This window comes from Cuculus canorus, chromosome 5 (genome assembly GCF_017976375.1).
Source record: "Cuculus canorus isolate bCucCan1 chromosome 5, bCucCan1.pri, whole genome shotgun sequence".
Taxonomy (NCBI): Eukaryota; Metazoa; Chordata; class Aves; order Cuculiformes; family Cuculidae; genus Cuculus; species Cuculus canorus.
The window spans coordinates 35992983-36017936 of record NC_071405.1 but is presented as its reverse complement, the minus strand read 5'-3'; the positions used below and the strand labels follow the sequence as shown (position 1 = coordinate 36017936).

The window sequence follows — 24954 nt, the reverse complement described above, 5'->3', positions numbered from 1 at the left end:
CAGAATGTGTGTACATGCATCCTTATGTTCTCTCTTTCTCTCTCTCTCTCTCTCTCTCTCTCTCTCTCTTTCTCTCTCTCTCTATATATATTTGAGGTCTGACATAAAAAACTTGAGCCAAATCCTATAGCTCAGGAAACAAGAGTGGGAGGGGAGAAACAGAGATGGTTGTAGAACGTGTTCTTGCCTGTCACAGTGAGACAAGGCTCAACTGCATTGCTTCACTCACTGTGAGCGGACTAGTGTTCAAATACAGGCGTTTTCTTACCCTCAGTCAGGAAATGTCAGTGTTCAAGAGTGAGCAGCTCATTAACATCCAAACAGGCTAGCCCACAACACTTTGTCTGTGAAGCAGTTTTCAGCTAATAACATCATTTTTCTTGAGCACTCACCCTATTCACCAGACCTGGCTCCCAGCAATTTCTACCTCTTCCCAAAGATCAGGTTGATGCTCAAAGGAACTAGTTTTTGTTGGGAGATGTGAAAGCAAATACGACAGATATCCTCAACAGCTTTTCAGAAATAACGTGTGCAATTCCTTTGAATATTGGCAGCATCATATGCAGCTGTATGTCAACTCAGAAGCGAATGATTTTGAAGGTGATCAAAGTTGATTTTCTTAATTTGTTATATATAAAGAGTTATAGACACAGCCTTGTTTTTTTTCTCCTGGATCTCGTATATTTTTGATGGTGTCTATATACACATACATATTTATAGTTTAGGGTATAAAACCCATTTTGGTGCATTCTACTGATGTGTGACCTTGAAATCTCACTATTTCCCTTCTCTATATTCTCAGCTGAGTACCGCCATCCAGTACAGAATGACACGTGGCAGCTACTCGTTTAATGATCGCTTTTGCAACTGCCTCTTTATTCATCAATGTATATAAAGAAGCTTAGGGATGACTGTTGACTGATTAACTTTTTTTTAGAGAAGACACAGGAGGTAGTACAACTGAAGACTGATGTTGGTGGATTAAATGCCTCAGATTCAATTTTGGTCTTTCAGAAAGATGAAAGCAAATACACTTGTCTCTTCCATGGCAAAAAAAGGGCAATGCTAAGCCCTGTTCCATTCCTTCCCAACAGATATTAACAAGTCTGGAAAGACCAGGAAGGTGAGAGCAATCCTGAAGTCCAAGTTCTAGCTAGGAATGAACAGGTATAGTCTGTACTCTGTGCTCCTGAATACCTCTAGCTTTGTAAAAAATACATATGTAAACAAATAAATTAATAAATTCCTAAAATGTGAATCTCTTCTGAAGACAATACAGTTGAGATCCAGATGTACTACCTAGGAATCTCTATTGTATTGTAATACAATCCAAACCCTAGTGTCTTCTCCTCACAGACACGGAAGTGTTTTTTCTCTGCATGCTTGTGCTCATACGGTCAGCAGACCAAGCTCTTCCTTGTGTCTGGTGCTTTGCCCACACGCAGATGTTGTGAGAAGCTACATATTCTTATAGCCTTGAGAAACCACTGTAGATGATATCCTGATAGGAACAATTTGGCTGAATGATAGCTGAGGGAATACAGGAAAAGAAGCATATGTTGTCCATAAATATTTGAAGAAGTACAGTAGGAGGAGGGCTTACAGTTACTTGACATTTTCTTTTTAATTTAATTGTCAAGGTATCTTTTTAAGCTTGTTGATGTGCTTCTGTTCTTTGTCAAGAAAACCACATCAAAGTATGTTGGGAGCACTTCTATAGCAGCAGGTGGAAGAGGGAGCTGACTGGATTTTTCTGATTGTATTGATCTCTGACTATACCTGGGTGAAGAGGAATACATCTATGCTGCTTTCCAAGTGACTTCTGCAGGAGTGTTCCTTCTTGCCTGCAAGTGCTAGCTTTCCCTCTTTAAAACAATTAATACCCACCACCACCCCTGCCCCCAGCAATACTGCAAAAGCAGATTTGGGAATGTTTTTGATCATTTGAGGCAACTGCTGATTGAATAAAATTCTATAATGTTCCAAAAAGTAAAGATGAGTTCTATTTCTCACTCAGGATAGCCATTGTCTTTCACAGTGTAAGGCACTGCTGCTCCATCTATGTAATTCCTGTATGAGTGAAAAGTGGCAGTGAGGCAGCTCATGACTACGAGTAAGCACATGTCCAGCAGAAGATGGTCATGTCCTTCAATTCTGCTTGTTTCACTCAGTTTTTCTCTCTCTTCCAAGAAAAGAGGCACGTGAAAGAAAATCTATTCTGAGAATTTTGCATTGTAGAAAATGCATGATAATGTCTCTGCTTATGTGCATTGGTAATTTTTATGTACACTTGTTTTTAGTAGGCTCAGCCACACATTTAAGCCTATTTCCTTTCTTCTGTAAGTTACTGCATAAAATATTTACTCCATGATGCAAAACAAAGGTAAGAGCCTATTATAATGTGTGTATTTTACATATACCTGAATTGCTGTAGTATAAAGCAATGTTTCAAGTCTGGATTTATGGGTGCTTTCCCCCTCGATGTTTATTTTGGTAATTCCACTGCTGTTACTAGAATTGCACTGGGATCAAATTTAAACCCACACTGAGGGATTTCTGGTAATGTTGCTCTGTTTTAGAGAAGCTGAAGAAAACTTTTCCTCAGTGCAGGGCCCCATGGGAATCAAGGGGAGCAGCAGCCTTAACTGGTGTGTACTGGGGAGGTGTAGGGCCAGATAGCACCAAATACAGTTTAGTGGGCCTACCTGGCTCACTTAAGGGTTTTGTTTGTTTGTTTGTTTGTTTGACTTAGTGATGAATGTGAGCACACTGCTGCAATATAAACTGGAGTAACTACAATCTTTGGGCAAATGCTAGAAATATTCATTTTGCTATGAAATGAAACAGTTCAGAGCTGAGCTCCATCCTTTCACTTTGTCAAATCTTTGCCAGATATGTCTCTCTAGTGCCCATAAACAACCCCACACACACACCTTCATCCACCCCTGGAAGTGCCTGCTCAGAGCATAGTAAGACTGTGGCAATCGGAGGAGACCAATTTGATCCATACTACTTGCTTTCTTTCCTTATGGCTGCACCTCCATGCACTGAACTCTCGGTATCTTTGCTGAAGGAAAGCTTAGTTTATCTCATGCTACTCTGTACGAGTTCTGTGCTTTTTCTCTGTCTGAATGTGCAGTTTCCTCTTCATTCATCTGGAATGCCTGTGGAACATAAGTCCAGTTGGTCAGTGACAGAATTTGAGCACGGCACATGCTCTGGTGTACAGGACAACTGGCTTGCTTTGTGTAGCAACCTCCTGTTTTTTCTGCTGGGTGAAAATAAAGCTGCTTTGTGTTGTCCAGCTGGGGTACCCTGACACTCAGGTTACTGACGTTCTTTCAGGGTTCTAATTTTAATGGGAGTTTTCACTCACAGGCCTTGGGGACCTGTGTAGTTTGTCAAAATGCAGGTGTTACACTCGCCTTTATTGGTTGTTACTCTTTCCCTGTTGTTGGCTCAGCATTTTCTTCTCTGAGAAGCAGATGTATGGTAACTATATATAGCAGAAGGCCGAACACACATAATTAACATGTCACGCGACTTACTAGACAGTCACGAGGAACAACCCTGTTAGCTGGTCCTGAATGTGAAGCCAGTCTGTAAAAAGACAGTTTGGCACATCACCAGCTCCAAAACAGGTCATGACTGTTACTTCAGGTAACAAACAACAGAATAAAAAGAACAAATAGAGTAATAAAAGAGAGGGAATTTACATACAAATAAAAGAAACTGGAAATAAAGAGGCCAGTCATCCTAGTGTTACGGTTGAGTTCTGAATCCCATCAGACTGTTCCTTCAATTACTCATCCCACTGAAATAAAGCTGAAATGGAGTGATACAGCATTGCATTCACATCTCCTTAAAGGCAGGGAGTAAGGCAGTCTTTTTGCTGCTGCTTTTGGATGGAGCCATTTTTATCTGAGTCTGTGGTAGCCAGGGAACAGTGCATTTAAAAAAAATTAAAAAAATGAAAAAAAAGAAGTTGGAAGAACTACAAACAGTTGGAAGGAAAGTGCAGTCATTGAAACAGAGCCCGGACTATTGAGAAATGTCAGGGTTGGGTTTTCTTTTTTTTTAACCTTTCTTCTAGTAGCTGCTGCTTTTCTCCTGTAGCTTTTTTTTCTCCTTCTTTTTAGTTCTTTGCCCTGCCTCACTTGAGCCCTGGGATTCTCTCTGCACTTTTATTTAGTAGCACTGGTGAGGAAAAGTATGTGGGTGCATATTGTCCACCTCCACACCCCCAGATTTGCACACTAGTAGCTACAATGATCTAGACAGTCTCCCTAGAGGGAGAAGGGAGAAAACAATCCTCCCTCATTGTGGCTACTAGTGTGCAGATAGGACTCTTTACCATAAGTCAGGAGAATACTAATTCTCAGCAGCTATTTGCCAAAATCAGGCTTCAGATAATGAAAACACTGAAACCACCACTTCACTTCCAACCTGATTTCCATGGAGACAGCTAGACAGTAACAGTGTTTGGAATTTTTTATTCAATAAAAGTTTGAGTTATAAATATTCTCCGTTTGTTTGCTATTTACAGTTGTAAAATATTTTAGGATAGCCTACCCATCACCTGTCATTCAATGTCTCTATAAATGCCATGAAAACATCATTGTCAAATAAAAACATCTTATTTTCAGCCCACAAACCCTATTTCCACTTACACAAAAAGTATAATCAAAGGGACAAAAAAGAGGAAAGAAGAAACCCATGGGGATGGGGCGAAAGGAATACAGTACAGCAGGCAACAATGCAATATTTGCTACACAGTAGCAAAAAAAATGGGTAAAAAATTTAATCTGCTATGATGACAAGCTTTTCAGGACATTTGTTATAGACCAGCGTTGTCCAGTGCATTTCTGAAGGACGAGTTGAAATCCAAACTCATTTTCATTGTTTTCCTGCAATTCCAGGCAACGCTTCGATTTTCGGTTCTGGATTGGACCTCCCTTTAAGATGGGGAAAAAAAGAAAAAGTGTTTGGATTAGACATTGTGAATTTACTGCCTTGCTACTGTGCGATAAAATAAAGACCTTTCCAATGGCCATCTACTGAAGTTCAGTGCTACTGTGAAAAACGTTGGTTGGATTTTGAGTGAAGGTTCCCTTTGTCACAGGCTGGTTTAATCTTTGATGCAACTTAGAAAAGCCTCTATTTCCTGAGTACCATTTCAGCAAATGGGGTTTCTAGAATTGAGCTGTATTTCTGGCCATGCCTTTTAACCATGAGCCAAAAGCCTTTCTGTCTGCTTCAGTTACCCAGCTTAGTGCCTCTGCTGCACCTCTGAAACATCAAAAAAAGGCAAAAGAGTACCAGTGCCTTGGCCATGGAATAAAGTGCAAAAAAATGTTTATTCTTTCAATTCTCCAGTGAACTGGCTTTTATAATATTATATTGCTAATCCTCAGTACCAACTCTCTGTTTAATACTGACACACTAAACCCTGTCTTCACTGTTGAGTTGCAGTAAATCTTAAATCACTGGGGCTATCGCACAGTTAACATAGACAATAAATTACAGTTATATCATCATGTAGATAACTTATAATGCATTTTCCCCTTTTAATTCTAGTTCCAGTTCATTCTTTCACTCTCTCTCCTGTCTAATAAACATAATAGATAACTTGTACCCATCAGTGTCCGGAACGTTTCTTCCAAGACATACAGAGTAGAGTAATTTGCTTGTAAGTCTAAAAGTCTGTCTTTATCTCTAGAGTACCTTGGACTTGTGTAGGGGGGACTTACTGGTTTAATCTGCAAATCAAGGAAGAGTGTAAGTCAGTACAGATAAGTAAAGCTGAAGTGTGGGAAGAGCAGTCACATTTAAATTACTTATTCATACAATGGGGAAAAATAGTTGCCATTTAAAAAACAACAGAACACCCCCCAAAACCCAAAACTAACAACCCAACCCCATACAAAGTACCCCAGCTCATCAGTTTTGGCCCAGTGTGTGTTATATCTTGCACTAGAAAGCCATAGTTATGAAAGATTTCTATTACAATCACAAAGATATTGCCATAAATCCCACAGAAATGCTGAGTTTACTTTTTCAGAGAAGGCTGTTCCTCAGGCTCATAGCCTGTGCCATTCTGTACAGGTTCTACTTTGTTCAGACAGGTGACTGGGGGTCTTCTCCTCTCCTACCAGTAACACTAAGTGCTTTGTCTGAGAAGTGGTTCCTAAAAACAGATTTTGGATCTGGCTAATGAAATACAGAATTTAGGTTTAAAAGCTTGAAGTTTTAAATATGGCTTTGGGTAAGAAAGAGACCATTTCTAGAATAATCCACAAAATTCATAATATGAGGCTCCCATGAATCCTTGGTAGGCCTACATGCAGCCTAGAGACAATTTTCACTGATTACTTTACTAGATAGACAGGCATATAGTAGGCATTTTAATATGCCTCCATAACAAAATCCACCAACAACAGTGTATCTTGGGTACTGGAACAGGCTGCCCAGGGAGGTGGTCGAGTCGCCTTCCCTGGAGGTGTTTAAGGAACGGGTGGATGAAGTGCTTAGGGACATGGTTTAGGGAGTGTTAGGAATGGTTGGACTCGATGATCCAATGGGTCCTTTCCAACCTTGTGATTCTGTTATTCTGTGATTCTGTGTAGGCAATGTTTTTCCTCTGATCTAAATCATGCAGAGCACACATAGGTGTTACAGTAGATGTATTCATGCAAAATACTTCAATACAGGCAGCTACATGAGGAAAGCATAAACCACCCTTAAGAAAAAACAAAACAAACAAGCAACCAAAAAAATACACAAAAAGCCCACTCCCACCTCCCTCCTCTTTTCCTGACATGCCCTTGCATGACATTCTGCTTCTATTAAACAGAAACAAGTGGCTCCAGAGATAAAAAGCCAAGGAAGCTCTTTTTGATGTGCTGCAAAGCACTCTACAGTGGCTACTGAAAATCACCCTGCTGAGTATGTTGGAGCTGCTGTATGAACATAAAAGAGACACCAAAGTTAAGTAGTGGCTAATATGTGTGAATTGAATCTTGTAGAGAGATCAGATGCTTTTAGCAGGTTGATCTTTTTTCCCCCCAAGAAAGAAACATGAAGGCTCAAGTCCTGTTAGGAACAAGACAATTCAGCTCTGAAGAGATGTGAGGTCTGTACAGAACCATGGCATAATCCCTCACAGAGGGTGCAGTCCACACAGATTTGGTTCCTTTCAGTAATGACATAAATGAAAGAATTGCTCTGAAGTACAGCAAGAGGGTTTGGATAGTACGTATATAAAATTTCTTGTTGTTAGCTTACTTAATTGTGTTCATTTCCCCCACCACCTTGATACACCTAATGCAAGCCTGCGAGAGTGGTACTGGCCTGTTATCTCTAGGGTTACGACAGTGCACACTCTATATGTTGCATGGCCTGAACCTAGTGAGCTGTTTAATAATTAATGTGGAAGAACTGAAGAACTCTACTGAAAGAAGCAAGTGAGTAGGACTGACTCACTGAAAGCTAACGCTACATTTTGCTACTCTGACTGGCTTACTTCCAAGTTACAGTATTCCTGAATGGTTTCAGCAGCCTTTCACCATCATTAGCACCTGGAATTCTAAAGCCAAATGCAGACAAAGGTGTCCTCTTAGTTAATTATTTTTTTATACAAGTGTTCCTAAATCGTTATAAAACTCTGGCAGCTGTTCTTTACTGCTTGCTAAGCAAAACGGATTATTCGAATATTACTCTTCAGGCTAAGTGAAAGGCAAGCTGCCTGTCTGGTTCCCTTTTCCCATCCTACGTAAGACCTCTGCTTTCCAATTTAAAGGCAAAAAAATTGATCGCCTAGGGTAATGTCTTTAATCATGATAGATAGAAAATAATTTTATAGGCTGAAAAAATTGAAGAGAAATTCTGCCCAGCTGGAAGAGAGTTAGGATTAAGTTCAGTGATGATGAGAGGTAGCTCAAAGGCAGCAGAAGTCTCAGGAGGATAAATAAATATCCAGGTCAACTATTTTGTAAAAATAGACTGAACGTGACAGCACTAACAAATCTGACTGAAAACTTGATGGGTTTGGCAACACAAATTGAAGCAATTTCTGTAAAAAGCACAAATGCTGTTAACTCCTGCTGGTAGCCTTAGACACACATAAAACTGAGTGCTTCATAAGCATACTTTTAATATGAACACTATCTCAAGTCACACATGCTGCTATGACCAATAGCTGTTGGCATGTGACGTAACACACATAATGGAAAGTAATACTTCTGACCTCTTTCAGAATTAGTGTTCTTCCTGCCTATCTGCCATATGTAGGAGGTTTCTTTTCAAATCTGTCACTAAAGCACAATTTAGCCAATACTACGGCATAAGTCCCACTTGCTTTCAGAAAGAGAAGCACCTGAACTGTTAAGTGGGTTTTGGTTTGATTTATTGTGTAGAGGTGGATGCACAGTTCCCAAATCTCTCCTTTTCTGTATTTGTTCTGCAGGGCAGTGAAGCGGGATGAGTCCCCTCTGGACTCCATTGGTCCTTGCAGAGCCAAGCTTAGCTGAAAGCTGTCATAAAGTTTCTCTAATGGCTAGGAGACCTCCTGTCCAGAGAGCTACAAGTGGGACAAAGCTTTGGTACAGCTTTCTTTGAGAATACCAGAGATGGAAATTACTATTTTTTTTTGTGTAAATAAATACGTACAGTGTGCACACACCACATAATCTGCCCCTCCATACCATCACTACTGCAGAACTGGGGTTGTACAGTTACACTCCTCTGATAAACTCCTTTCAAAACAAAGCATGTTCTGAACCTCATCACCAAAGATGTGTTAAGAATTTTCTGTAAACATACATCTAGCAAAAGAGTTCTACACAGCTCACGAGTCTTCTCGTCAAAAATCTCCCCCTGTGGTGGTTACTGATCTTTTGTACTGAATGACGATTTAATTGTTGCAGTGTAAAGCTTTTCTTATTTCTGGCAGTATTTAATAGAAATTTACCATTATATTTAGTCTCTCATTTTCTTCAGTAAGAATTCTCTTCAGCAAGAACCAAGTAATTTTCTGTAATTTTACTGTGAAGACTGGTTGCAGAGACTGTGTTTTGATATATGAACAAAAAAAAAGCACTTGGCAAGAAAAGAACAGTGATACCACTTCACATAATTTAGCCATTTTAAAGGAAGGATTCGTATGTGGATATGTGGCATCACTAAAGCTGAATAATTCACAACATCTGATTGACTTGGTCAATTTAGTCATTGATAGTACCTGGCACATATACTAGATGTTATTCATGATATTCCAGTAATTTAGGTAGGTATGATGGGTTCTATGAGCTGCAAGTTGTTGTACTGTGTTCCCAAATTTCCAAGCAAAAGCAAAGTAGAAAGGGAAAAGGAGGAAGTGAGGCTGTTGCTTTACTTAACCAGGGCTTCATAAGTCAGTAAAAGCTCTTGGGCAAGAAACTTAAGACAGGGTTTGATCATTTGTAAAAATAAAGGATATTAACTGGATGAGATGAACACTGGAGGTTGTCAGCATTACTGAAAATCAGACTGATAGCTCTTTTTAACAAGTTACCATAAAGTGTATGGTTTGTTCAGGTTTGTTCCAGACCTGAAAGCTGCTTTTTGCTTGTCACATTAAAGCTTATGTTATTCTACATAAAAGTGGAAAAACAGAAGTGCTCTTCCCAGCTTGCCTAACCATGGCCATTTCAGAAAAAGGTCTTACAAGGTTAGTAAGTACATCCAATTTCCTATCACATATGTTATATAGATCATTGCATTCACTAGTTTATAATTTTCTACTTGTACTTCAATCAGTGCCCTCAAACATTTACATGTTTGCTCTATCCTTGAGGCAGAAACTCTAATATTCACTCTTGCTCTGATACCTTTGAATCAAAGAATTACAGTGCAGTATATATATAACAAAGATAATCGCTACTCCAAACAGAATGCATGATCTTCTCATTCATTTCTCCAAAATACTGGGATAAATTTTCAGTGACTTTTAGTACACTGAATTTAATCTTAAAAAAAATTACTCAATTTTGTCTTCTATGTGGTCTTTTCTGCAGTGAGAAAGCATTCATAGGAAAAAGTGACAGATTTATCCCATGCAGCAATTCATCTATTTTCGGTATTGCCCATCTAAAGCTTGGAAATATTGGATGATTTTATTGAGTTTACAATTCCTGCTTTATAGTTGTATAAAGCATTTATAATGGTATCTATAGGTAATGGATTAATTCCTTCTCAAATCTGAAGCAGTATGACAAATTTTCCAGTTCTTTGGTGAACAGGTGCTCTGTAAGTAAAGCAAACTCTATGATATACTCTTTGTTGTTTAAATTTTTCAAAAATTAATTGTAACTGTTTAAATTTAAGAATTCCTCGATGAAGAATATTGTTAGTGGTTGCTCTTCTTCAAAGGCATTTGGTTCCTAACATATTTAATAGAACTACTGTGAAAATAAGGTGCTGATATTATTTATATGCATGAAATATTATATACAGCAGTGTTTTACACTAAAAAGATGCTGTGTCAGCGATTAGGATGACTATTCACAGTTAGACAGGCAAATGAGAATCTTTTCCAGACACTTTATAAATGTGATTTTATTTTTCTAACCAAAACTAATCCTAGGTACAACAGAAACTTAGGTAGAACTACAACAGGGATCAGCTAAATCATTTCATAAAGAAAAAAAAAAAACCCAAGAACTTCCTTCCTCCTCCTCATTTCTCTTCCTGCACTCAGGTTCTGTTGCCAGGTAATTATCCAAGACTGGTCTTACATCCACTCACTGCTGCCCAATGAGTAAATACTACGAAAATATCTTCTGGCAATGGAATGAAATGCATCATTCAACAGTTACAAGAACTTAATGTCAACATCACACTTCGTCACATTCCATTCATTCTGCTACTGAGACTCTCGAGTGAGTGTTCAGATTTCACATAGCCATAAATGCTGATTTTTCATCTTGCTTTAACAAACTTTTAATACTGCAGCTCTGACAAATCAAACAATGCAGCTTTATCTGTATGTTCAATCTAGGGTTTAGTAACTAGTGGACTGTGCAACTATTTTCTGTTTTGTTTAATCTAGATTGGCTACAGGAATGCAGAGCAGTCTAGGTTCTGAGCACAGCCCTCATTATGATGTGTAATTATAATGTGTAATAGTTAATTCTTCAGGATATGGAAATACTTTAATTAACAGTATTGTGTATTTAAATAAAAGCAATTAAACCTGGCAAAGGGAAATGCAGTGTCATACAGAGAATGTAATTGGAAAGGAAAACAAATTACAGAGAAACAGAATAAAAATCGGTAGTATTTTCCACATACATACACAATTTTATCATAGACATATAGCAGATTGCAAAGGCCCACTGTTAACAGCAAGATCAAGACAATAATAACATGCAAAGAAATAAATTCAAGCCTTCACTGAAATATAGAGAAGCTCTCTAGGATGTGCTTAGCTGAAAATGCATTTTACTACAGAAAATTATAATAAAATGGAAGAAAATGGAAGCAGGTTTTGGAGTAGAATACATTAGCCAGAGCAGAAAAATCACTAGTGATTTTTCAGAAAGGAAATATGAACCATTACTGTATCAGCAGTGGCCAGGAAATCCTTCTGACGTTTAAGAAAAAGATCTTCAGAAACAAATATTCTAGGTGTTCAATATGACTTTTAGAACACTGTTTTCAGGGACATTGAGGGGTTGTGAAGTAGTTTAAAAATGATATCTTCCATCCATCCGTAGTCCAGATAATTATGGTTAAATGCATATTTGTTTTGGCAACAAATCCAGATGATGATGTATATTGTGGTGATCTTCTGACAGCAGCTAGGGTTACTTAATAAGACCTTTGTAAAAAAGGTGTATAAAAAGAAAAACTAGCTTTATGCTGTGCAGTTGATAATGATGAGCAAAGCTTTTATGACTACAACTGCTGTCCTGAGTAACATTAACAGAACAATTAATTTAGAAATAAACTGAATGTATTTTTGAGAAATGACAGTCATAAAACATTAAGCCCCAGAAAAATATGTTGGTGAGAGATGATTCACATGTAGACATTCTCTGATTAATTTTTTGCCCCACTGTTGAAGGGGATGCTGTTTTTCAGAGCCTCTCCTGCATCCTCCTTTGTCCTACTTAGTAGCATTCAGAAAACTGTAAATGTGTTTATACACATATAAGTTAAAACCAACAACTGCTACATATTACGACTCCTTCTACTACACAGGTATGTTAGCTTTAGGAAATTCTTCTGTTCCTAAACATCTCTGGAGCCTTGAGTGAGACCCAGTCTGTAGAAAAGAATCCAAAGATAATGCTCTGCACCAATGTTTTCTGCAGGGTAGTTTTGCTCTAACTAATAAATAGAATTTATTTTTTTAAAATAAAATCTTTTCTTTCATGGATTGTGTCATGAAGTTAATGCCTGTGTAGAGAAACAATACTATGATATATCTAGAAAAATAGGTAGGAGTACTGGATATATTTGCTCTAATTTACATGTTTTACAAATAAATTCTGTGAAATTCTTAGAAGTTTCCTTTTTCATTCTGAGATTATGTAGAAATGACTTCTAAAAACAAGTCAAACTTGCTTTATCTCTCATGATCTGGGCTTGCTTCAAGATATCTAAAGTAGAAGACGGAAAAAGGCAACAAAGATGCTTTCAAGTGTGACTCGGATGGTGGGGAATTATGAAAAAACTAAAAAGAAATAAAAATAAGATTTTGCTTGTAACGTAAATGAAAATTAGCAAGATCTGCTTTCAGTGATCAAAAGTATGCATACCAATGTGAAACTGGTAAGTGAACTTTCTAAGGAAAAAAAAGCAACGTTAGGGTCAGAAATTTGCAATAACTGCTGTGATTTAAGTGGGTACAGGAAACCTGTTGAATTCATTGTTGCAGGCATCAATAGTCTGGACTGACTAGATGTTTGTAGTAGGCCAGGATAATTTTAAGAGTGCTGATAAAACAACTTTTTATATACATGCTGAGATGATCATTCAGACAAATCAAATCGCAGTCTTCACGAAGAGAGCACATTAGGGGTCAAAAAGGAAATCTTCCTGATGTTACAGTGAACTGCTGGCTCAGAGCTAATTTCTGTGAAACGGCAAGCACTAACCATCACCTAAGGCAGTCTTCTAAACAAGGTAATTAATTTTCTGATCTATGATATAGCAAATCATATATTCCTAGGTTTTGCCTTTTTGTTTGGTTTTGAAGCAATCATCACTTCTGCATATTCTGCTTTCTAAGGTTCTTTCTGCACTGATTGTCTGCAGAACTCTGTTACCATGTCTTCCCTCCCCAGTTTTGAGTATGCACGAGATGCAATATTAATTTGCTAATGAAAATCCATTCACAGTATACAACTGAAAATCATGCCTAAGAGCACTTTACTGCCTTATTCTTTCTCTTGTTCTCCTTAAGGGTGAAAATATTGTTCTAACATAGCATACCTAGAAAACTAATGTAGAGAAGAAAAGTTCACATTATTATTATTACCAACCTTAGCGTGGGGGAATGCCTATTCATTTTCAGACAGATAAATAAGAAACTCCTTTCAGCACAATTAGAAACCTCAATACTTTTAGATTTTTTTCTAGGAAAGAGGAGACATTTTCCCTAGACATCTTAACAGATTCCCAAAGAATTATGGAGTTTGAATAAGAGAAAAAATGCATTCCTATTTCTTTGTCAGACAAAACTCTTATTATAACATAATTCCTTTGGAAAACAAAAATACTAAATTACTTTTTTTTCCTTGTGTGTGTGTCTGGTGTTTTCAATTAGTCTAGGCTTTCTAAGCTGAGTGCTCAATATGAAGGCTTCCTAATTCATTTTAACCTAGAAACTGAGCTGTTTGCATTGTCATTATATGCTTATGATTAAACCAGTCTCTAGAGACCCAGAAATAAATTGAGTACCAACTAAGGAAAATTAAAGAATGAATTTGCACTAGTATTTCAATCAATCCGAGTATTCTAACATGGGAATTTAGGCTGGGCTCTTTGGGACTTTGGTCACACTATCTAGATACTGAGAATGGCCTTTTCCTTAGTAACAACACAAACCTGTTAGTTGAGTATGATTGATAATGGGAAAGGAATGTCCTTGCAGCTGTAGCACAAACCTTGCACAGTGTATTCAGACCAAAAATAGAAATAGTCTACTTGTTGCCTGTTATACTGGGTATTGTCAGTGTCAGATTCAGGATATCAGACTTGATGGCCCGATCACCCCATTAAATCCCCTGCTGCCCTTAATGTCATCTACATCATTATTGCATCCTGGTTTGTCTTCCAAATGAACATTTTTCTCAAGTATTTGCAGCTTGGAATATAGGATGTCACTTGGTAGCCAAACCTTGCTTACGTACATAGAGTTCTTCTCTCCACTGGAACTACAGATGCCACTTCTACTAAATTGATCAGGACAGAGTTTTGATTTTGTCTGGGAAGTTAGAAATAATAAGAGATATATGCTAAAGCTAAAAATACTTCCATCAATCTTGCAGCTGGGGAATGCAGAACCCCAAAAGTGACTAGTCTAGTAATGCAAATGAAGGACAAAGAAGTACAGAACTCAGATCTCCTGAAACCCAGCCACTTCATTTGGTAAGTGTTGGTTATCAGTCAGGTTGTAAAAAACATTCTTGATTTGCATGTCTGTCATCATAATACTATGCAGTACCTTTGTCAGCAACAGCTGTCATCTGTGATTTTTGGATGGAGCCTTCCTGTATATATGAAATTGGGAAAATCAGGTGGAACTAGAACAAAGTTTCTTTGTAAATAAATGTGATGTTTAAAATTATATGCTAAAATATGCAAATTTGGTATCTATTTTGAAGGAAAAACATGGGTATGTGTTAACTTCCTTCTAAATTAATTCAGCACCAGTGTCTTTGGAGCTTAAATGTAGTCCTCAGGAGAGTAAATACTGCATAATGTGATATGCTGGAAAAGACTTGAAATGCACCCACTAAAAGCTCAATTTACTGCTGTATTCACTCACAAACTTTCTAGCTGGCAAGTTGTATGCCTAATTTACAAAGATTAAAACTTGCTACTAGAAAATTACTCCAAATAGAAGACTAAAGTCATACCAAGAAATTTCAGATACCACTGAGTACAGCAATAACTGCAAGCAAATTTAACACCAGTTGTTAAAACACAAAATACTATGTGGTAATATTTGTATTTAATATTTTTTTAATGCATGTATTTTACCTATGTATTTTCATATTTAAGTTGAAGTCAGGTATTCAAAATGGAGAAGGAGTGAATGCATTTAAATTTTTGTAGTTCTACATAATTCTATTCTGCATAGATGGGACTAAAGAGTTCACATCATTATAGTGAGACGTAGTTTAAGAAATCTAAAAAAATGCACCTGTTTTTAAAAAGTGTTTAATGTGACAAGAATATTGGTTAATTTGCACATGAGTTAGAGACAAATCTACTAGAGCAAAAAGTGAACTACATCATTTAATATCACTTAGTCATGTCTAAGCAGAACAATTGTTCAGGTTCCTTGTCCTCCAGCTCTAACAGCTTGTGCAGTTATCCAGTTAGTTAAAATATTAAGTACAGACAAGCTAGGGTAATGTTTGATCAAAGACGGGCAAAGAGTAGCTACATACAGAAAAAAAATGCTTATGATGTACTGCACCCATGCACCAAATCTGCACTAGGGCCCTTGGGGCTTGTGGAAGTTCTCTTTTGTGTGGCTGGGGTTTAAAACTGAATACTTGGACACACTTCTTATTTAAAAATCAGATAGGCTTACTAAAAATATGGGGTTTAACCTAGTCTGTTGGCTCAATTAATTAAATAATTAGGTTCTGGGTTTTTTTGTACTTCTCCTGAAGGATCAAAATCTGTATTTCTTTTGACAGGATCACAGACACTTTCTATTATGAGCTGCCAGGCAGATAGCACTGCATAATTGCATAGCTCTATAGCAGTACAGCATGTTTTATACTGCTAATACATATTGAGTGTATTTGCATCCTTTGGGGTTAGAAGCACAGCATAAAGTCAAATTCTTGATAAATTAATGATGCTGTTTTTCTACCCCATGGCTCTCATCATGGAAGAATCTGAAGAAGTTCACAGAGACAATCGTTCCCTTAGACACACATCTCTACTGAAATGAATCCCTCTTGAACCCCAATGTCCTTGGCTAATGTATGGGTTGAAAACTGGACATAGAAGGAAACTGTCTGCTGTTTAACGGTGCTGGCCTCCTCTTCTGCGCTACGTATGCACAGCAGGAGGGCATATGAAATTGGCAGAGAGGTACTTTGCGTGCTTCACAGGCCTCCAGTTTAATCCTGTCATGCAGTGTGTACTCTGTGTTCCGTTACTACTTTGAGATGTGGCCATGGGTAATGTTTCTAGCTAGCAGTAGCACTGCACATTATTCAATTGCATAAGATAAAGGCAGCTATGAATAATTCAGAGTGACTGTCTGGCAAAAGCCAAATTCTGTAGGAGGAATGACATATAAATACTTCCAGTGATTTTAAGGTCTATTCTCTCCTTCTATAGCTACAGAGATCATCTATTTAATCTACATATTATTACCTATTTAAATGAGATTGGACTCAATCATTATGTTTATCTGTGGAATATTGTAAAAACTGAGTAATTAATTTACTCTTATCTGTCTTGCCTTTGTCTTCCAAAGCAATTCCTGCTACGATATTTAGGAAATTATACATATGGTAACTATATTTGTCAGCAACAAATCCTATTTACTGCTTCTCAGGACAGCATAAGCCACCTTTTCTGAACAATTCTGAACTGGAAGATTTGTTATGGAAACCTCTATCACTGACCAGAATCACAACTCTCCATAATGTGAGAACAATCTTAGCATCACAGGCAGATGCGGTCACAAGTGGATACGGGTACACAACAGTGCTGAGCACAGGCTCTGAACAGCCTCTCCCTCCCATGGGGTCTGCGATGAGTGCCTATCCCGATAGATGCATACTCTTCTCACCTTCCTATGGCAACCACACGGGAAGCTAAATTAACTAAATTAACAAAGCTTTCTGTACTGTAAAGAATTCAACATGGAACAGCCTTAAAAGGATGAATCTCTTAGGTTTTTAGCTTTGTCTTGTGTACTTTCTTATAACTCTTTTTACACAGAGCCCTCGCCTGTCATGTTTCTCACAACAGCAAATAATGACAGCATAGCTAGACTGGTTAGAAACATAAGAAACACTCACATCCCTATCCAACTAAATATAAACATGAAGATGCTTCAAGATAAATAACTACAGAAAAGCTGCTTCCTTTTGCCTTCGTTATGCTGCTGGAGGATTCCTAACATGCCAGAAGCATACTTTCTAGATGACCTGCTGTCATCCAGGTGATGTATGTGGAGGTGAATTTCACTGGTAGGGCACAACTGCCTTTCTATCAGCAATAAACCTGAGAAATCTGACTGAGACTGAGAAAGTTCTTAAAAAAACCAAACCAATATACCTCTTCAAAAAAAACCCCGCCTGCAGCATTTAGAATGTACTGTTTCTTAGTACACAGAACAAACTTAATCATATCAGATAGTAAGTTCAGAAGAGCATGCTTTTGGCCCGGTTTCTACTGAAAGATATCTCAAGGAGTTATCTGTCTAGGTGCACTGGCCTTCATCTCCTATATCTCACAGCCCATTCTCTGTCACACAACAGACCATGTAATGCAACCAAATAAATACAGCAGGCACACGGACCACAGCTTTACTGAGCACATGGACAGTGACTGTCATGCAGATGTGCTGCGGACGTGATGCTTCCCGCAAGCATTTGCTTCCCCTGGGGAGCAGAATGCTGCTGGCTTTCTGCCTGTGCACCTGCCCCTTGCCATGAAGAGCTCGCAGGGTGTGAGCAGGATCAATGGTTTAGAATTATCAGTGGTAGCTGAGGTTAGGTTTTGCTTTCCTCATGGTTCATGATGCCAAAACAGCTTCCTTGATATAATGTTTATGTTTAAATTAATATTTTAGTAAAATTCTGACCATTTTACTACTGTGTAATTCATGTAATTCTGTATCCTCTGCCTTGTGTAATTTCTGGTTATCACTTACTATTTTGCTGTAAGGTCTAATTTCTTTCTGATTAAATGAAAAAGTGTTGAGAGAGACTGAACGAAGTGAACTGTCAAACACCAAGAAGACTTTTCAGCACAAAAGTATTCCCAAAACAAGCATTTCCCTAAGAGACGACTTGACAAACAAACGATAAAATTCTTGAAGACTAACCATTTGACAGGAGTGTTTTCAGGGCTAATTTACATAATTTGGCATAATTACACTTACAAACACTTGAAGAAGCCTTGAAAGGTGAAACCTAAATTTTATTGGGTCTTGTTGCATTTGGCAGCTGTACAAAACTGTGGAGCATGGAAATTTGCTCAGATGGATCCTGACTGTGCAAACACATTATACATGCTTTGAATGCTCATGCAACTTTGCCTTGTACAGACAGATACCACAAAGTCTCCCAAGACCTTTGTCCAGTCAGCCAGCACAATGTACAATGAAAATAGTTTGAGGTACTGGTGGTGGCTCCCTCTACAGGAATGCCCATTAAACCACTATTTTGTCCACAAGGTAGCAGTGGACATCTGAAAGTCTGACTCCAGCTGCCTACAACGGATGGTAACCACATAACTTAACATTTTAAAACCAAAGTAAAAGATAAATTTTCTAAAAAAGAAATAAATATAAAAAATATACACATATATATATAATATACACATATATACTTAAACATCTACATATAAATATACGTTTCTAATCAAAGAGGCAAATTAAGAATTAAATGATTCTGTAATAGATCTACAGAAACAACACCACCAGCTGACGATGACCCCTACTTTCTACTTTGGTCGTAAGGATTTATCTCATTACATTTCAACAATGCAAGGGAGGTGGAAAATATTATCCAAAGAATTCTTTTTCCCAAAAGCCGTACAGTCTTCTGTCAGACTCAAGTCCGTATCCGACCACAGACTATCATGCTGCCTCTTAGAATGTAATTGTTTTGCAGAAAAATGAGAAAGTTTCCTCATTCGAATTGTAAGATACATGTCTGGAATGCAGGGTAAATACTGATTTTTGTGCCAGTCAGAAAAAAATAGTTCAATTGGTTTATCCTGTTTTGCCTGGTAAGTCTTGTTCCCATTCCCCTTCTGGGACAATTCTTACTTGCACTGCTGTATTTTTAATTATCTGCATCATCAGACGTTGCTGTTGAATGGCTAGAGAATCCAGGGAATAGTCAAAGCATAAATGCAGTCAAAAGAAGGTGCTACAAAAAGCTGTGACCAGCATCTACATTTTCATTAATATTTTGCAAACTTCAAGATGACATAAGCACCAATACTTAACAGTTCTGGTTATTTTCAGTAGTTCTGCTTACTGAATAATATAGAAAATAGCTACCAGTGCTTCAGACAGACAGATAGCTTCTGGTCTATCCACAGAAACACATCCTTTCACCAAACTAAATGGGAACAGTTCAAATGTAGTTCATCGGTTGGTCTCAGCATGCCTTGTTTATCTCATTAGCTTTCTTCTAGCTTACAGAACATACAAGGGGCTGAGTGCCACGCTGTATGTTGAGAAATAATGGCATTTTAATTGCATTGGCTATTAACAAAATCCTTTTTGAAAATCAAGCTTTTAAGTATTTCATTTTTCTCTTAATTTATCATAAGGAAACAAATAATTAGTTTTCACTTCTCATGGGCCCGAGTTTCTTTGTAGAAGACTAAGTGTAGTCCATAGAGTCTGGCTTAACAGCACCACACCTTCGTTGGGAAATTGTACTTGCAACATGGAATGTAAATAGAATCATAGAATCATAGAATCTCTAGGTTGGAAAAGATCTCCTAGACCACTGAGTCCAACCGTCCCTATCTGCCACTAAACCACGTCCCTGAGCACCCTGTCTACCTGTCTTTTAAATCCCTCCAGGGATGGAGACTCAACCACCTCCCTGGGCAGCCTCTGCCAGTGCTTGATGACCCTTTTTGTGAAAATACAGACAGAAAGCAAACTTAAAGTAGCTACAAAATGGCAGCAGTATTCTGGAGTAGAAACCAAAGGCTTGGATTATACAGGGTAATCACTGAATAGGTGGACAGTACTGAAATACTACTTAAATAAATATGTTAATTGTACTTTTTTTAAAAAAAGCACCAAAATCCAAGTGCAGAGATAGCCACAGTGAGGTCTCCCTCATGATGAGACTATTGCTACAATTTCAGAGAAGACATAACTAAACTCTGCCCTTGAGGAGACTGAAAGCAAAAGCTGAGATGTCTTCCCAGACTAAGGTCTGGGAAGGGATTTAAGGTCTGCTGCCTGACAGTTATGCTTTAAAGACAAAGATCTGGATTACTTTCACAAATTATGTTAATACTATGCTTTACTGATTACTGTCCAGGTGCTCTCAACACTAAGGCAGATGCTAAACCAATGCCCTGAAAGATACTGATCATGGATGTTGGAAGTCAAAGAAAAAAAAAACTAATGAGTTGGCAGGACAGATATTTGCAAACTTGCTTGTATGATGCAGAAAAATTAAATGGAGGAATAAAAATACCTTAATGGTGAGCCTCAGCTCATGGGCTGAAGTACAGAACTGGATTTGTAACCTCAAAACTGCAGGGGAGCAACTGTGACCAAACTCAGGCCAGTTATTAAATTTTTCACAGAAGCTAAATCAGGTAATTGTTTTAGAAAGTATTCTAATCTCATTTTCCTATCTTAAGCAAATGACATGTCAGTATGTGACATGGTAAACTTCCAAAGTCTTAATTCTTAGGTTAGGAAAATCTTACTTTCCCTTGAATGACCAAACTGGACTATCTATAGCTTCCATCATTGGAACCTGTTTTGTCTTCAGGATAAACAGTGTCTCTTTGTGGAAACACCAACATCCTTTGAGTCACCTTTCCACTTCCTCTTAGCTAAACTGAAAGGAGTAATCTCCAAAGCATTGTGTTGCAGAGTGTGTTTTCTAGTCCCGAATTTTAGTGGCTTCTACATAGTTCTCCCTTGTATTTTTAAATCAGTAAAGAAGTGTAGAGATCAGGCCTGGACTCAGTGTCCTATCAGTATTCTTATCACTGTGAAATCTCTTCTCAGCCTTTACTTGTACTTTTTATCTCTCTCTCTCCAATATACACATACAAAAGCATTAGCCTTTTTAAGTAAGGAACTGCAAAAAGTAGCTCATGATGAGGCTGTTATCATGAATGACCCAATGCCCCCTTCTATGAGTTGCTACTTCCAAAAAAAAACCCAAACAACAAAAAAGCTTTGTTTCTTGTTCCTAAATAGGCTACTTCACATTTCACTACCAAAATAACTTTTTATTTGGACTGACATAATTCTATAGCAGTCACTCTTCCTTAGAACCAAATACTATGAACTCACTCAGAAAATATCATACAAGTTTTATAACCTCCTGAGGTAGCTGACATTGGGATCAAATGTAAACAGAGCTTCCTGGCTCCATGCAAAGAAAGCAAGGATAAATCTGATTCTGTTCTTCTAGTAAACAGGTTATTCACACTTGGGACACAAAAACAGAGCTTTCAAACTTTGTGAAATGTCTGCTGAGTAAGAATTACCTGAGTAAACTGCCAGTAAAGCTTCATTCTCTTGGCTTTGGCATAATTGCATTCAATGAGCCTGGGCCTGCTGTTCACATCCACCAGGCATCTGTTGTCATCATCGTCGATAGTGGGACTCAGAACACCCACATGGAGCTGCTGATTGCTTGTGTAATAAACATTCTGCAACAGGAAGCACAAACAAGATTTGTGGCCTCTAGACAGAAGCAGCACTTCTACCAAAAAGCTAATGGCAAAGATAAATATGGTGAATAGCAGTAGGCTGACTACGTAGTGGCTTTTAAATTATTTCCTTTGATGTAAGAGTCAATACAACATTCAAAATGTTGTTCTAAATTAACCATTAATTATTACCAACAAGAAAATGTTGGCTAACTGCTTAAAAGGAAATATGTAAACAAAACAGACTGTTGTCTCATGATTGTTGTCTTATTGTGAGCCTTTTTACTTGTTCCCTATGGTTGTGCACCATGACTCTTCAAAGGGCAAGACATACACCCTCCAGTAGGAAGTGGGGTGCGTTTGAGTGTTGCACTCAACTCTGATCAGACTCTTTAATCTGATGATAATACCTAACTGGAGAGGTAAGAAAGCCAAAAGCAGCACAGCAATTCAGCAGGAAAAATCTTTATCTTTTATATGACAAATGGAAAGATAAATGAAGGTTTTCTACAAACAAATGCTAAAAAACAAATTTGAGGCAGCTAACCAGCATCCAGTATGTACAATAAAAAGTTATTAGCAGCAGGGGATAGGCAGACACATGGTAGGAGAGAGAACAGAATGGTCATGTTGCAGACTGTTTGTTCTCATTTTGTTTTGTGTATGTCAATGCACACAGATACAAGAGACTGGAAAGAGAAACCAGACACTGGCTGCTCTGGATTCATAGCAAAGGAGTGCTCTCATATGCCCCAGTGATTATACTTATGACTAAAGGCATGAGACTATTATATTAAACAAAGTCTTTCCACTCTGACTGCAGATATGTGGGAGGTTTCTCTAGGAGAAAGAAAAAGAAGGGGAGGTGATCTTGCCAGACAGAGTTGATAACGTGTCCTCTTGAAGATAACGGATTACAGATAAGTGCAGAAAGGTAACACAAGAATATGTCAGGATTGTCCATTTGTTAATCACAAACTGAATTTATTTTGCTGAAATCAAACATTTTCTTGAGAAGACCACAAGAAAGATGAAATGGCAACATTATGTTTTAGCAGCCTTATGCAATAAGGGCACATATAAGGTTTTGACAACACTAGTCATATAAGACAGTCAAGAAGCACCAAATCAACATCCCCATCAACTTATGGTGTCCATTCTGTGTGTCTGTAACAAAAGGGGAGCTGGAAATTATGTTGTGTTTTTAGGAATCTTTTCTGCTGCCAGAGGCTGATGGTAGCATGGCCTGGTATCTGTTCATTGTTGATGTTGTAGCTTGTTTTAGATGTGCATATTCTTGTTTGTGAAAATGTTATTTGCACTTTTAACTAATAGGAAGTGATTTGTTTATTCCATTTTTTCAACACATGGCAGAAGAAACTCAAGGCAGGAGGGGGTATTTTTTTTACTTTTCTTTTAAAAAAAAACCCCAACATATCAGTCACTGAAAACAAATTAGCAGTCCAGGCTATAACTCTGAGAAACCCACACTATAGCTCAGGGTTGCTTGTGCAAAAAAAGTGGTGTACCTGCAAACCCTCAGGGCTGAGCTGCTTTTATTAGCTCAGCCTTTCACAGAATGGCCTGAAGGCAACAATTTCATCTTCCCCGGATAAAGCAAGCCCAATTCATAATGCAACTCCACCAGCCGATTTTGATGTCAAATCAGCAATGGCTCAGTCTGAGCACCGTTCTGGGCAGCAGCAGGGTGATGGTTCTGTCTGGGAGAATTACTCAATTCTGTTTGTTGGCAAAACTATACAGAAATAGAACAATCAAACGTAATTATGCTTAATAGAGATAATTAGCAGGCTGTTGCTTATCTTTGAAGAGCTCTACCCTACCTGCTAATATCACTTTATATCTCATTGTGGATTAGTTTAGAAAAAGAGGTGTGAAATCTTGTATTCTCACCTAGTATTGGGAAAGACACCCTTCAGCTCCTAAGTGGCATGCAAAAATCAGCTCAAACTGAGACAGACTGTTGTATGGTGGCAGCTAGTCCTTCTAACTAGGCTCTTTCAGGATGTTTCTTTGCTTATCTAGTAAAATGGCTATTAATTAATTACTATATATATTAATTATATATATTTTAGAATCTCAAAACATTGCATAACTTGGTAATTTGACTACAATGTTTTTCTAATGGAAAGATCACATCAAAAGCACATACCTTCTACAAATTCTATGTGAGCAGCATGCTAGGAAACAGCAAGGTATCACTTTGTGTTGCACTTGTCAGAAAAGTTTTCTTAAAATCTATGGACAGTCCCTGGCTCCCTTCTCCATCCCAAGAATAAAAGTCCTTGCATTGAAGCAGCATAATAGTAACTATGCAGAATGAAGAGAGGGCATCCATTTAGTAAAACAGAATTAACTATTGACGCTGCTGATTAAACTCAAATGTTTTTCTAGTCTAAAACCTAAAGATGCTAACGTGAAGCCATGGTGAAAACTTAAAACTTCCATTAAATACTTTCATATATTAAGAAAAATATTTCAACTACTTTCATACTATATGATTAATTAATTTTCAAAAATACCTTTTTAATTTTTTTTTAATTTTTTTTTAATTCTTTGGGGTTTTGTGGGGTTTTTTTTGGGGGGGGTTTGGGCTTGGGTTTTTTTTTTTTTCAGTTTAAAGATGGCACACAAATTACTTTTCTAGAGTGGGCAGCAGGAGATTGACCAGCTGAGGTATATGAAATTAATTACCACCTCATGTTGCACCTGTTAGGTAAGCAGATATATGACTGTACGCTGATCATATTTTAAATTGACCTGCAGGTAAAACGTGATCTTACAGATTAAAACCAAGCTCATGTTTATCCTCTTATGCATAGCCCTACAAAACCAGTTTGTACTTGTGATTTAAATCAGCTGTTAAATAGATAAATGCCCACAGCAGTACTGCTTCATGAGGATGCTTTTAACAAGCATCAAGTACACTAGCTGTTTTGCCATCCACTTCAGCACAAAACGGACAACTAAGACACTTGCATTTAAAACACTTCAAAGACACAGACCAAACACTTTTTACCAGCACATCTGTTCCTACAATATTGCAACATCACTATCAACTAACACAACATGATAAAGATTTTTGCAGTAAAT

General features: G+C 37.7%; 1 protein-coding gene across 3 annotated transcripts in view; it reads right to left on the bottom strand.

Moving 5' to 3' along the window:
• Window positions 1-4468: 4468 nt before the first annotated feature.
• Window positions 4469-24954, bottom strand: part of GALNT18 (polypeptide N-acetylgalactosaminyltransferase 18) — a 244808-nt gene continuing 224322 nt past the window's right edge. The window contains exons 11-12 of one of the 3 annotated variants that reach the window (XM_054067430.1): window positions 21676-21840; window positions 4470-4955 (exon numbers count right to left, since the gene is read on the bottom strand). In XM_054067430.1, coding sequence (XP_053923405.1) covers window positions 4809-4955; window positions 21676-21840 — 312 coding nt within the window. In that variant the 3' untranslated portion in view covers window positions 4470-4808. Of the gene's footprint in view, window positions 4956-11229; window positions 11858-21675; window positions 21841-24954 lie in introns of those variants that run through there. The other 2 variants (XM_054067429.1, XM_054067431.1) reach the window with 2 other exon arrangements.